The sequence below is a fragment of the Pantherophis guttatus genome, chromosome 17 (assembly GCF_059756535.1).
Source record: "Pantherophis guttatus breed Tessera chromosome 17, ASM5975653v1, whole genome shotgun sequence".
In the NCBI taxonomy this organism is placed as follows: domain Eukaryota; kingdom Metazoa; phylum Chordata; class Lepidosauria; order Squamata; family Colubridae; genus Pantherophis; species Pantherophis guttatus.
Window position 1 is genome coordinate 6,395,945 of NC_142079.1, and position 14,429 is coordinate 6,410,373.

Sequence of the window (14,429 nt, forward strand, 5' to 3'; positions counted from 1 at the left end):
TTTAGGCTGTTGTGGTACCAACGTTAGGCACGAAACAGAGAAACATTGGTAGTAATAATAATATGTCATTGTGTATAACTTCTGTTGAGTCCACCCTGAATCACCCACAAAGAGATTCGTGGTGCCTGAAAGACTGCCAAAATTTATTCTCGGGAAGAAATTGACATGAGTATGCTCGCCGCGATCAGCTGGCTGGTGGGTTGGGATCTGCGAAAGCTTGTAGAGTCATAAATGTGTTAAGTCTTTTAAGATGCCACGTAGTTCTTGGCTGTTTCGTTAGTCGTCTATGAATCCTTAATCCGCATAATTGCCTTATACTGGAAATGCAAAAAAAAAAGAACGAGAAGAGCTAGGGGCATTTTCAGCAATTCCAGATCTTGCTCCTTGGTGGATCGGATTCAGGGGTTTGTTTGTTTTTTTGAGTCAGGCACTGTAGGAGAAGGAGGGATAGAACCTGGAGGTGGAATCAAGAGAGGGATTAGTCTAGAATCCCTATGTAGCCACAAGTGAACTCAGTCCAACTTCTCTTGAATTCCATTGACCCTTAACTACCATACTTTTCAGAGTATAAGACGCATTCCTCCCCAAAAGAGGATGTTGTACATTATGATTCTTGATGAACGTATCTTTTCTTTTATGTACACTGAGAGCATATTCACCAAAGACAAATTCCTTGTGTGTCCAATCACACTTGGCCAATAAAAAAATCTCCTCTCCTCTCCTCTCCTCTCCTCTCCTCTCCTCTCTTCTCCTCTCCTCTCCTCTCCCCTCCCCTTCCCTTCCCTTCCCTTCCCTTCCCTTCCATTCTGGAAGCCTAGGTCAGAACAATGGGTATGTTTTGCCATACTGTTTATTCTCCTCCCATTGCAACCTCCCGTTCACCGAGTTTCTTCTCCCTCTTCCATTCTAGTCTTTTGACATCTGTGGCCGTGTGGGAAGTGTGACCCGGGCAGTCAGAGTCCTCTGTGCTCCTCAGGTGAGTAGGCAGCTGCTTCGCTTTTCTAAACTTGAGGTAACTCTGCCTCTTTGGCAACTGTACAGAAAGTTGTTGTTGTAGTGTTAATGGAGAGGTTGGCTTGGAAAACTCACCCCCCTCCTCATTTCTTTGGGGAGTTTGAGATAATGCACTCACCTCAGACGGTAAGGAAGAGCTGAAGGTGGAATTCGCTGCCAGCCGTTCCAAATTGTTTTGGAAGACTTGAAAGAGGGACGGATTACCTTCAAGGGCATCGGCTCCCAATGGCTGCTAATATTATGGCTTTTTTTTTGCTCCTTCCTGAAATGGAGGAAACCTCTTCAAAATTCATTTTTGGGGAAGGAGAGAAGCAAGAGAGTGCTTCTGCCTTCCAATCTCCCTTCTTCTCCTCCTGTCTACTGCTCCTGTCTCTGTCTCCCTCTAAAAATGTTATTCCCTTTCTGCTTGCTGGCCCACATTCTTAGCCGGTGCATCCAGATTTCAGACTTATCGCAAACTTTTATTTTGTTTGTATGTGAGAGTGAACAAAACATATATCAGGTGGAAGCAACCGTCCCTTGGTTTCGACTGGAAAGAGTGCAAGAGAAGAGCAACCAAAAGGATTAGGGGGGCTGGAGGCTAAAGCATATGAAAAACATGGTTGCAGGAACTGGGTATGTCTAGTTTAATGAAAAGAAGGACTAGGGGAGACATGATAGCAGCCTTCCAAAATTTGAAGGGCTGCCCCAAAGAAGAGGCAGTCAAGCTATTCTCCAAAGCACCAGAAGGCAAGACAAGAAAAAAAATGGATAGAAACTAATCAAGGAGAGAGGCAACCTGGGATTTCCTGACAGTCAGAACAATTGGACAGTGGAACTTCAGAAATTGTGGGTGCTCCAACACTGGAAGTTTTTAAGAGGCTGGATAACCCTTTGTCTGAAGTGGTGTAGGGTTTCCTGCCTAAGCAGGGGGTTGGACTAGAAGACCTCCCAAGGTCCCTTCCGACTCTGTTCTTCTCTCTAGTCTATATTTCAGTGTTCCCTTCCTCTGTTTCTTGTGTAAAATTTGAGGTTTGGTGAGAAACAAGTCTCCAAAATTTAACTGCTGTGCTCATAGTGGGTGTTGGGGATCCAGTACGGGGGATCCATTCCTGCCATTCCTGTTCTACAAAGATCACGTAGCCCATGCCTTTGCTTCTCTCCATCAGGCAGATTCCCTTGTCAAGGCACCTATGTTGGTGTCCATCTCCACGCCTTCCTCTTTGCAACTTCTCCTCTTAACTCTGAACTTTTCCCTTCCGTAGAGCTACGGGGTCCGTGCGAGCAACCAGCAGTGCAGCGAGGCGGGTGACATCTGTGCCATCTGCCAGGCTGAATTTAGAGAAGCAGTGATGCTCTTATGCCAGGTAACTAAAGGGGTTGGTGGCTTCTGCAGAAGCCCAAGGCAAGCGAGACGCATGAAACTCCGATCGCTGTAGATATACCGTATTTTTCAGAATATAAGATGCACTTCCCCCGCCCCCCAAAAGAGGGTGAAAATTTGGGTGCGTCTTATACACCGAATGTAGTCCCGCCCACCCGCCGGCCCCCACCCTTTGGCCTCTTCCTTCCAGCAATTTACCTCCTTGCAGCCGACAGGCCCTTTCAGCTTCAGCACAGTCTGATTAGCACAAGCAGCTGATTGTCGGTTGGATCGGCCTCCCGACCCTCAGCTGTTTCAGGCTGCAGGGATTGCCATTGCCTATTGCCGCACGGGCCTCTGCTGTTTGCTGCAAGGAGGCAAATTACTGGGAGGCAGAGGCAGATTTTTTTTTCTTGTGCTAATTAGGCTGTGCTGAAAATGAAACTAAAGCAGGCTGTTTGCTGTTTGCTCCAAGGAGGAAAATTGCTGGGAGGCAGAGGCAGATTTTTTTTTTCTTGTTTCCCTCCCCCAAAAAAGATAGGTGCATCTTATAGTCCGGAGCATTTTAATATGTTATTTATGGAGAAGGAGGATAGAGCAGATTAATTGGGGAAGGGGGACATGACCAGAAGGATAAATAAGATGGGCTTCCACAGAAGAGGTCTTCTTCAGATCCAGCTCAGCTGACAATTTCATGGAAGGTCCATGCAGGTTCTGTTTGGTAATAACCAGGAAGCCACTGACCATCTGCTTCCGCTTATTGGTTTAAGCCTGTAATCCTGGGATTCTCTGGTGATGTCTCATCCTAGGACCACTTCAAAGTCCATAGTTGGTCCACCTGTACCCAAACACTGGATTTTGGACGTGGTATGAGAATCCAGAGAAATTTACGGATTTGTGGAACAAGAATCCCTCTTAGCACAAGCTCAACCAGAAGATTCATTGTCTGGGTCCCCTCCCCTCTCCTCTCAACCTGGACATCTTGAGTTTACTACGGAGGAATTATTTTCCCCCCAAGTTTTTTATTTTTTTATTTTTTACAAACATATCATATCAATATGTGAACAATGTGGCACCTGAGTGTCATACATTCTAATACAAATAAAACTAGTAAAATTAATCATTGTTATTACATTCAATCAACATATATTTCTAATAATGACACACAATTATATTAAGTTGCAATGTGTCATTATTCAATTCTTCCATGTTTTCTCTTGTTATTGCTTTTATTTTATTATATAAAGGTGTATACAATTCCCCCTTCTCTTATTTCTATCACTTATTCTGACTTGTAATCATGTCACCCTTTACTAAAAAACATTTTCTTTCTAGCCTACCTAACTTCTAGTCATGTCACCTACCTAAAAAAAAAGAAAGAGAGAGAAAAGGAAAAGCAAATCAGAACAACAAAAAAAAAAAGAGGAATTGTCTATCCATCGTCTCTTGCCCGCTTCAATACTTTAATCGCTATGCTTTTTTTGACTTGCCTCCCAAATTCCTCTCTTGAATCTTTATCTCTGTTTGCATCTGCTTCTTGGCTATTCAGTCTAGGTATTTCTCCCACCTCTACCCTCTTCCACTGCCTAGTTTCCAAAATTTCTGCCCAGGCCCCTATCTCCCTTTCAAACGTATCTTCCAAGTCTTTTAATATATTTTCCCCCGGTTTAATTCATCAATCATTGTTATTTTCATTGTTGTCTCCTCTTTGACTTCTTCTTCCTTCCTTTCCTTTCCTTTCCTTTTACTTTTATTTGATTTGTATACCGCCCTACTCCCGAAGGACTCAGGGCGGTGAACAGCCAACAATAAAATACATACATACAAAATTTAAAAAGCAAAAATAAAATTGAATTAAATAGTTTGGCCCAGATTAAAACCCCAATCAATTTAAAACAAATTTAAACTTTGAATATTAAAAGTATTAAGAATATTAAAAATTGTTTAAAAAGAGGGAGAAAGTTAGGCCAGGCCCGCCTGGTGGAATAAAAAGGTCTTTAGAGCGCGGCGGAAGGTGTGCAGATCCGGGATCCTCCGTATCTCCGGGGGGAGCTCGTTCCAGACAGTAGGTGCCCCCACAGAGAAGGCTCTCCCCCTGGGGACTGCCAGTCGACATTGTTTGGCCGACGGCACCCGGAGGAGCCCCTCTCTATGAGAGCGTACCGGCTGGTGGGAGGCTATTGGGGGTAGTTGACTCCTCTATGGAGGAATTATTGAGTTTGTGGTCTGTACTTCTATAACTCTCTGCTTTGGTACAGCAACCAAGCAGGAGAGGTATGGACTTCAATGCAGAAAAAACAATTGCAACCAGCCTGCGTTCTATAGAAGACCTGCATACTGCAAGGATCAGAAAGAGGTCAGAAAATATCTACAGACCCCTCACATCCTGGACATAAACTGTTTCAATTCCTCCCCTTGGGACACCGGTATAGGGCATTGCATGCCAAAACATCTAGACACAGGGAGAGGTTTTTTTCCCTCGTGCCATCATTCTGCTAAACACCTAACTCCCACAGCGCTGTCTTAAGGATATTTACCCGTATAGTAGGGCTGTTTTACTATTATACTTCTCATCTTTCCTATTACCTTCTCTTATTGGTATCTTATGATTACAGTACTTCGTTGCTGGTAATTACACTGAGAGCTTCTGTACTGGAGACAAATTCCTTGTGTGTCCAATCACACTTGGCCAATAAAGAATTCTATTCTATTCTATTCTCCAATATCTATTCTATTCTATTCTATTCTATTCTATTCTATTCTATTCTATTCTATTCTATTCTATTCTCCAATATTTATTTTGTTCTATTCTATTCTATTCTTTTCTATTCTATTCTATTCTATTCTATTCTATTCTATTCTATTCTATTCTATTCTATTCTATTCTATTCTATTCTATTCTCCAATATTTATTTTGTTCTGTTCTATTCTATTCTATTCTATTCTATTCTATTCTATTCTGTTCTGTTCTGTTCTGTTCTATTCTATTCTATTCTATTCTATTCTGTTCTATTCTATTCTATTCTCATTTTCTATATTCCATTCCATTTTATTCTACTCATTTTCTATATTCTATCCCATCCCATCCCAGTGTATTCTATTCTATTCTATTCTATTCTATTCTATTCTATTCTATTCTATTCTATTCTATTCTATTCTATTCTATTCTATAATATTTATTCTAATTCTATTCTATTCTATTCTATTCTATTCTAATTCCTATTCTATTCTATTCTATTCTAATTCCTATTCTATTCTATTCTATTCTATTCTATTCTATTCTATTCTATTCTATTCTATTCTCCAATATTTATTCTATTCTATTCTATTCTATTCTATTCTCATTTTCTATATTCTATCCCATCCCATCCCATCCCAGTGTATTCTATTCTATTCTATTCTATTCTATTCCTATCCATGTGTTCCTTTTATCTCTGCAGCACGTTTTCTGCGAAGAATGCCTCTGCCTCTGGTTTGACCGGGAGAAGATGTGTCCACTCTGCCGCTCCGTAGCCGTGGAAACCCTGCGCTGTTGGAAGGACGGTACCACGTCTGCTCATTTCCAGGTGTATTGACTTGCAAGGATGTCCCAAAATGCCAAGAAGACATCTTAGTGAGGAAGGGTAAGATGGAGCCTTCTTCAGAATATCTCTGTGGAGTCACAGTAACTCTCCCCCTTTCTTGCATAAGGCAAGTTGCAAAATTCCTCATCTTCTTTCCATAGCATCAGTAATTGGTGGAAACTTGAATGTTGACTTCCTTTCGTTCCTTCCTTACTTGTCGGACTGCTTTACTCCGAAACAATTGGGTACTTAATTGAGATCCTGAGCACATCCATTCTATCACCAGGAGCCCTGATGGCGCAGTGGTTAAACTGCAGTATTCCAGCCTAACTCTGCCCACAGTTTGGAGTTTGATCCTTGACAGGCTCAAAGTTCACTTAGCTTTCCATCCTTCCAAGGTCGGTAAAATGAGGACCCAGGGGGCAATATGTTGACATTGTTGTAAAGCACTATGGGATAGTATGTAAGTCTAAATTCTATTGCTGTTGCTATCTCTTATATACCGTATTTTTCGGAGTATAAGATGCACTTTTTTCTCCCCTAAAAGAGGGTGAAAATTTGGGTGCGTCTTATACACCGAATGTAGCCAAAAACGTGAGGCACGGAGGAGGCGATGGTCTACGACAATCCCTGCAGCCTGGAACAGCTGATTGGGGGGTATTCTGGGAGGCCAATCTACCCGCCAATCAGCTACTCATGCTGAATCAGGCTGCAATAATGTGCTGAAGATGACCTGGCTGTTCGCTATTTGCTGCAAGGACTGTCAGAGTTTGCGGCAGCAAGCAAAACACAAGCAGAGGAGAGGAGTTTCAGTTTCGGAGATCAGCACAGCATGCAGCTTTAGAACAATCGACCTAAGCCACGCCCAGGCTCCTTGCTGTCTCCTTCCTTGTTGCTCACACAGCAAATACTGTTTCAGTTTCCAAACAGTCTCACACACTTGATAGGATGAATACTGATGGATGCTGGTAGGCAGAGCCAGAATTATTATTTTTTTTTCTTATTTTTCCTCCCTCAAAACTAAGGTGCGTCTTATACTCCGGAGCATCTTTTACTCCGAAAAATACGGTAGCTTTTGAGAGATACAGAGAATCACAAAGGTAATTAACGGAGGGAACTCATAATGACGAGGTGTGGAATTGGACCAGTTTCAACCTCTACCAATGGCTACTAATTGTGATGGCTAAACAGACGCTCTATATTTAGAGGTATTTAATCATTTGGTACAGCTATAGGAGAGGACAATTGCCTTCAAGGGCCTGAGCTTGTCCACATCTGATCAACTTCTTTTGGAAATAAAGAATGGACGTCCATGAATTCCATCTCTGACCCAGCAGGATCTTTTGGGTGTTGTGAGAGAAATTTTGATTTCCTTTTATCCAAATGAGACGCTTTTCAAACGATGGCCATAAGGGACAGGGGTGAAATCTAAAATTTGTTACTACCGGTTCTGTGGGCGTGGCTTGGGGGGGTTTAATGTGACTGAGTGGGCGTGGCCGACTTTTTTTTTTTTTTTTACTGTTAAAAGCATTTTTTCTACAACGTCTTCGTCTGAAGAGGTTGCAGAAAAAAAATGCTTTTAGAAGCCTCTGACGACCAGGCAACTCATCTGGGATCGCCAGAGGCTTTTAAAGGCATTTTTTTTCCCCCTACAGCCTCTTCGGCCGAAGAGGTTGTAGAAAAAATGCTTTTAAAAGCCTCTGATGATCCCAGCTGAGCCGCGCAATCATCAGAGGCTTTTTTTTTTTTTACTTTTAAAAGCATTTTTTTCGGCTGAAGAGGTTGTAGAAAAAATGTTTTTAAAAGTAAAAAAACAGCCTTTGATGATCGTGCGGCTCAGCTGGGCATGGGGGGGGCGCAGAGATTTTTGCTACCAGTTCTCCGAACCACCCGCTGCCATCGTTACCGGATTGGGCGATCCGGTCCGAACCGGGAGCATTTCACCCCTGATAAGGGATTGATGTCATCCCCTTTGTTCATACGTGGCAGTCTGAGAATACAGCATCTGCTCCGGTTCCCCTGGATTTTGTTTTTCAAAGCTTGGGCGGAATATTTATTTCGTTGCCTTTTCGCATCGAACGACTAATAAAACTTCATTTGCCCAGATGTATTGAAAACAAGTCAACTGTGCACGACCCAATTCATAGTTCGGAGAAAGCTAAGAAGAAGAAATAATTTGCACGGTTTGTGGTTGGACGTGGTCTCCTGGATTTGTAATTTCCTGTGTATCAGATGGTTTCAAGAAAGCTAAACTCTAATGCCACTTTGAAAAAAAAAAAAAAAAAACCCCAAAGCTGAGGAAAAGATTAATGTAAAGAATTGCAAAATATAGAGTTTTAGTTTTGCTGCATACATGCTAGGATGTCCCAAAATATGAAACGTTTGAACTCAAAGGCAAGATTTGTCTGGTTTTATGTGAGGTCCTTAGTGCCCTCTTCGAGTTTGGTGGTTTTCCTGCAGATGTTGCATTACCCAACTTGGTAACATCATCAGTGCTAGAAGGGAGTGGGGTTTGTGGAGGAGAAAGAGGATTATGGGATCCTTGGACCTCTCTTGAGTTTGGTGGTATTCCTGCAGACGTTACATTACCCAACTAAGTAACGTCATCAGTGCTAGAAGGGAGTGTGGTTTGCTCTAATTGTCTGGTTTTAGTTTGGCATGCAATGGAAACATCTAGTTGTGATGTGTATTGGATATTGGAACGGTGCTATCATGCAGTGGTGAGATCCAAATTTTTTTACTACTGGTTCTGTGGGCATGGCTCGGTGGGCGTAGTGTGGCTTGGTGGGCGTGGCTTGGTGGGTGTGGCATGGGAAGGATACTGCAAAATCCCCATTCCCTCCCCACTCCTGGGGGAAGGATATTGCAAAATCTCCATTCCCACCCCACTCTGGGGCCAGCCAGAGGTGGTATTTGCTGGTTCTCCGAACTATTGAAATTTTCCGCTACAGGTTCTCCAGAACCTGCTGGATTTCACCCCTGCTATCATGTCACCCCTTCGCCTAGTCCTTTTCATTAAACTAGACTTATCCAGTTCATCAATGACATGATTATTACCCCGTTCATCACATGATTATGGGGATTAACGCAACGGTTGTAAGTGCGAAGACTGCTCGCAAGTCCATTTTTTCAGCGCTGTTGTACCTTCAAGACGGTCACTAAATGAATGGTTGTAAGTTGAGGGCTAGTTGTATTTCTGCTGCCACGATGATGATGTTGATAACAATGACCACCAAAGTTGTTATGATTCACCCAGTTTAGCTTGCAAGATTGATATCAAGAGCTGGTTTAGTCTGTGTGTAAATGAATGAATTTTTAGGGACGCGGTGGCTCAGTGGCTAAAGATGCTGAGCTTGTCGATCGAAAGGTCGGCAGTTCAGCGGTTCGAATCCCTAGTGCCGCGTAACGGGGTGAGCTCCCGTTACTTGTCCCAGCTTCTGCCAACCTAGCAGTTCGAAAGCAGGTAAAAAATGCAAGTAGAAAAACAGGGACAACCTTTGGTGGGAAGGTAACAGCGTTCTGTGCGCCTTTGGCGTTGAGTCATGCCGGCCACATGACCACGGAGACGTCTTCAGACAGCGCTGGCTCTTTGGCTTTGAAACGGAGATGAGCACCGCCCCCTAGAGTCAGGAACGACTAGCACAGATGTGTGAGGGGAACCTTTACCTTTACTACTGAATGAATTTAGTATGGACTGACCTCTAATTTCATAGAAATACAGGCACAGGGCTTCCAATTCCCTACCACAAAGGTTTCACTTGTACAAATTCCATCTTTGTACACAAAACATTGTTTGCCACTGCTGCCATGCGAGAAACTAAATATTCTGAAGAATGAATGACACAGAATCAAAGATCAACAACTGGAATACTTCTTCTTATTCCTTTTTTTTTTTTAATAAAGTCAATATAAATATGTACAAAGTCTCCAGCATAGGAAATTTCTTTTACAAAAGGGTGAGAAAGAGCCCTTTCGAAGCGCAGGTGAAATTTCAAAAAAACCGGATCCGTCTCATCTGCAATATATACCTCAATGAGGTTTTGAAGGGGATTCTAAACTTGGTTTAGTGTTTCACATCTTGGAAAGATCTTACAGCTGCTTTTTTAAATCTCAGGTTGGGGTGTTGTTGTTTTTTTTTTGGTAGCCATTATCAATTCTGCCATTTCTTATCTCTAGTGTAGAAACCATTTCTAGGTTAAAGGAATTTTGGAAAAAAATTCACCCATAGCTTCTTGCAGCCGAAAATTAACTCCCAATTGCCTGCATATTTAGATCTCACTTGTTCGGCATGTATTCCAGCTAACTTTTAACTTAGAGAGAAAGCCATCCTCACGTCACGGCATTGAAAATAGAATTGGAATGAATATTAATGTGGAATGACCTTATTTCGCATTAAGGAAATACCGATAGAAGAGAATATTTGTAGCTCAGGGTTGAGCTGTGGGGTCCTTGGTGCTCTCTGAGCTTGGTGGTTTTCTTGTAGATGTTTTATTACCCAACTAGGTAATATCATCAATGGTAGAAGGAAGTGGGGTTTGTGGAGAGTAGGAGGAGGGCAGACTATGCGGTCTTTGAAACTCTCTGAGCTTGGTGGTTTTCTTGAAGACGTTTCATTACCCAAACCAGGTAACATCATTATATAGAGAGAATTTGTTTTCATTTTTATCTACCGGTGAGTAGATAAATTAGTGAGTTTATATAGGATTGCCAACGTCCGATGACAGATATGGCACAAAAAGAAGAATATATATGTATGTATGTATGTATGTATGTATGGGTGTATGGGTGTATGTATGTATCCAGGGTGGATAAAAATCAATGATTTTTTTAAAAAAATCAAAAAAATCAGATTTTTTTTATTTAAATCGGATTTTTTTGATTTTTATCAAATTTATTTTAATAAAAAACTTTTGTGGTAAAAATCTATCGTAAGATAGTTTTCTATTTAAGATACATAAATAATTGAGTTGATTCAGCATGAAATGGAGCTTAGTTATGTAGCACGAGGCTGTATATTCTGCAACACTGGGACTATCGGTGAGTCAACAGTGGGTCAAAGGAGTAGCAGAGATGACAGTTGCTCTTTCAAAATTATGATTTAAATCGAGTTGATTTAAATCAAGCCTTTTTACTAGTGATTTAAATCATGATTTAAATTGTGATTTAAATCAACTCGATTTAAATCAAATCTACCCTGATATATATATATGTTTTTCTTTTAGCCAGGTTTTTTCTACGTAACCAAGATTTTTCTACAGTAGAAAAATCTTGGTTACGTAGGAAAAACCTGGCTAAAAGAAAAACACATAAAACCTACAAAAAAGTAAGAAAATATATATGTTTCCATAGAATTTCACGGGTAGAGGTTTGCAGGTTTTGGTGTATTCGGGTCTTTTCCCGTGTAAGATTGAGAGTATTTTGGCGACGTTTCGACGAGGTCTCACTGTTCATCTTTAGGCTGGTGTCTTCGGCTTCGTGCTTGTGCGAGGAAAGCTGAAAGCACGAAGCCGAAGACACCAGCCTGAAGTTGACGAGTGGGACCTGGTCGAAACATCGCCAAGATACTCTCAATCTTACACGGGAAAAGACCCGAATACACCAAAACAAGTAGGGAGTAGGGTTTGCTTTCATTTTTATCTACTGGTGAGTAGATAAACTTATATATATAGATAAAAGTTTATCTATTCACTGGTAGATACAAATGAAAGCAAACCCTACTCCCTACTTGTACTGATGATGTTATCTACTTGGGTAATGAAACGTCTGCAAAAAAACCCCAACCAAGCTCAGAGGGCACCAACGACCCCACGTTAATGAAATAGCCTGGTAGAAACACACCTCTCGATTACCTGGTGAAACCAATTTATCTATGGTGGAAATGGGATTTTAGAACCTCAAGCATTTTCTCAAAACTTGTCTTCTGCTCCACCCACCAAAACCTGTCCCGTAAAACCGGTCAGAGGGTTTTTAATCAGAGATTCCAAAAACGGAAGAGAGGATTTGAGGAAGCCCAGGTGGGGGTCAGAGAGTCAAACAGGTGAGGGCGTTGCCCGTGCTGTAAATTTAGTTTGATGAAGTTCAAACAAATCGAATGAACGAACACGGAAGGCCGAGTTAGAATTGCCAGACAAATTGTGCGCCTATCTAAGCTGGTTAACTGGCTCTTAGTTAGGGGATGGAAGGACTGCCTGGCTAGGTGGCTCAGTGGCTAAGACGCTTTGCTTGTCGATCAGAAAAGTCGGCAGTTCGAATCCGTAATACAGATTTCTTGAGTGAGCAGAGGGTTGGACTAAATGACCTCCAAGACCCCTTCCAATTCTGTCAGTGTTATACATTGCAAGGTATGGATGATGTTTCCAGATAAATTAATTTCGGATGGGCGTTTCCATGCATTTGGTTTTCGTATTTAAGAGTTTTGCAATTCTGTACTCTTTGGAATCATCGAAGGGATGTTTTTACTGTGTGAGGAAGAAAGAAACGGGAATCTTGGCCCTCGATTTATTTATTTTTTTGAGGTTGTGTGAAAGGCCTCTCCCTCTAAGGCTGGCGAAATTTATGTCTTTTTAAAAATTTATGTCGTACCCTGCAACTTTCATGGACAAAAGGAACACCTCCTGATTTCTGGGTCTTTTTTTTTTTTTTTAGAGAAGAGATCTTTAAAATGTAGGGCTGTAGCACCCTGGGGGAATGTTCCTCAGAGTTAAGGTGGATTTTAGAAGCTATCTTAGGAGTCCCATCTGCTGCAGAAGGTTTCTTAGGTACATTCAATGCAATAATAGATTTCCCCCCCCTTTCTTTTCTCTTTTGTTAAAACTAAAAAAAAAAAAACCTTCGGATTTTAAGCGTCACCAGCCTCCTTAACTGATGCAGAGGCTTGAGACAAATGAATCTGTAACATAAGATTGGGTTTAAGGGTGGAAGCGTTGCAAGGAAGTGGATTTTGACTCAGCACGAGGGAACGAAAAATCCTCCCCGTGCCAGGAATTCAAATAGAAGAAAGCAATTTTTCTCATCGTGAGGGGGAGGGCTTTCAGCTGAGGCTGACCGAAATTTATTGGTGAAACTGGAGTTGTATTTTGCACTGTAGGTCTCATTTGAAGAAGGGTAGGGGGGGTGGACTACATGATCTCTAGGCGTTCTTCGCATGCTAAAAAAGAGTTCTGTTCATCACGAATGAGGATCCAACTCACACAGCAATGGGGGCCGAGGCAGAGGTACATTCAACCCCTTAAGGGGGTTCCCCTTTTCAGCTTTGCGTTAATGGAACGTGAAAGAAAGGACACCGTTATGTCTACAGTTACAAGTTCCAGCGTAATCTTCCCCATGCATCGAAACGGAGGAAAAGCTCTCCACCCCCACCCCGCCCTTTGACTATCTACAGATTTGAAGCTGAAAAGGATGTTTTTGCAATTATCAGCAAATATTTGTTCCTCTAGTGTTGCAAAATCCAAGCAAAACAGGGAGAGGGAGGCACAATTGAAGACCAGCATGTTATATTATTCTTGGTAGCCAATTTCTATCTGGATAGCCCAGGTTTTCTAGAAATCAACATTATTGGCTCGGTCTCCCTGTTCATCTACAGTCAAGTTTGAATAGGAAGCCCTTTAGAGCACTAATATTGTTTTATTTTATTTTTTTAGTGCTAAAACCTATTCTGGTCTGATTTTGAAGACAGGTAAGGTACTCGACTTACAACCACAATTGAGCCCAGAATTTATGTCGGAGGACTTTGTGAGTTTTGCCCCGTTTTACGACCTTTTTCTTGCCACTTTTGTTAAAGCGAATTGCTGCCTTTGTTAAATGGGTCACACGGTTCGGAAGCGAATCTGGCTTCCCCCGTTGACTTTGCACGTCAGAAGGCGCGATCCCTGTCATAAAATAGGAAGCAGTTGCCAAAGCGGCTGAATTTGGATCACCTGACCATGGGGGGGGGTGGCTGCTGCAACGGTCGTAAGTGTGAAAACGGTCACAACCCACTTTTTCTCCACGCCGTTGTAACTTTGAACGGTCACTAAGTGAATTGCTGCAAGTCAAAGGACCACCTGTTACAGCTAGTCCTCGGCTTACGGCCACAACCTGAGCCCAAATTTTCCCATCGCTAAGCAAGGCGGTTGTTAGGTGAGCTTTGCCGGCCTTCCTGTGGCCTCAATTATTAAGCAAATCGATGCAGTTGTTAAGTGAATCATGTGGTCGTTAAATGAATCCGTCTTCCCTCCCCCGAATTTGCTTCTTGGAAGGTTTACAAATGGTGATCACACCACCCCTCGGACAAGTGCAACCGTCCTAAGTACATTTCATCAAGCTAGCCTGGCCTAAATCTTCTCCCTTTTAAAATTTAAATTTTAAACACTAATTTTAATTTGTTTAATTATGGGATATTTTTAAAATTTAGCCAAATTGTTTAATCTGTTTTAATCTGTTTTAAATTTTGTATCTCTGTGTTTTATCTTTTGGCTATTCACCGCCCTGAGTCCTTCGGGAGAAGGGCGGTATAGAAATTTAATAAAATA

At 41.9% G+C, this 14,429-nt stretch overlaps 1 protein-coding gene across 3 annotated transcripts in view; it reads left to right on the forward strand.

Annotated features, from left to right (window-relative positions):
* RNFT2 (ring finger protein, transmembrane 2) overlaps positions 1-14,429 on the forward strand; it is a 46,033-nt gene that overhangs the window by 27,470 nt on the left and 4,134 nt on the right. The window contains exons 8-11 of one of the 3 annotated variants that reach the window (XM_087880193.1): positions 911-976; positions 2,259-2,360; positions 5,797-5,979; positions 13,560-13,679. In XM_087880193.1, coding sequence (XP_087736319.1) covers positions 911-976; positions 2,259-2,360; positions 5,797-5,931 — 303 coding nt within the window. In that variant the 3' untranslated portion in view covers positions 5,932-5,979; positions 13,560-13,679. Of the gene's footprint in view, positions 1-910; positions 977-2,258; positions 2,361-5,796; positions 7,242-13,559; positions 13,680-14,429 lie in introns of those variants that run through there. The other 2 variants (XM_060683767.2, XM_034405961.3) reach the window with 2 other exon arrangements.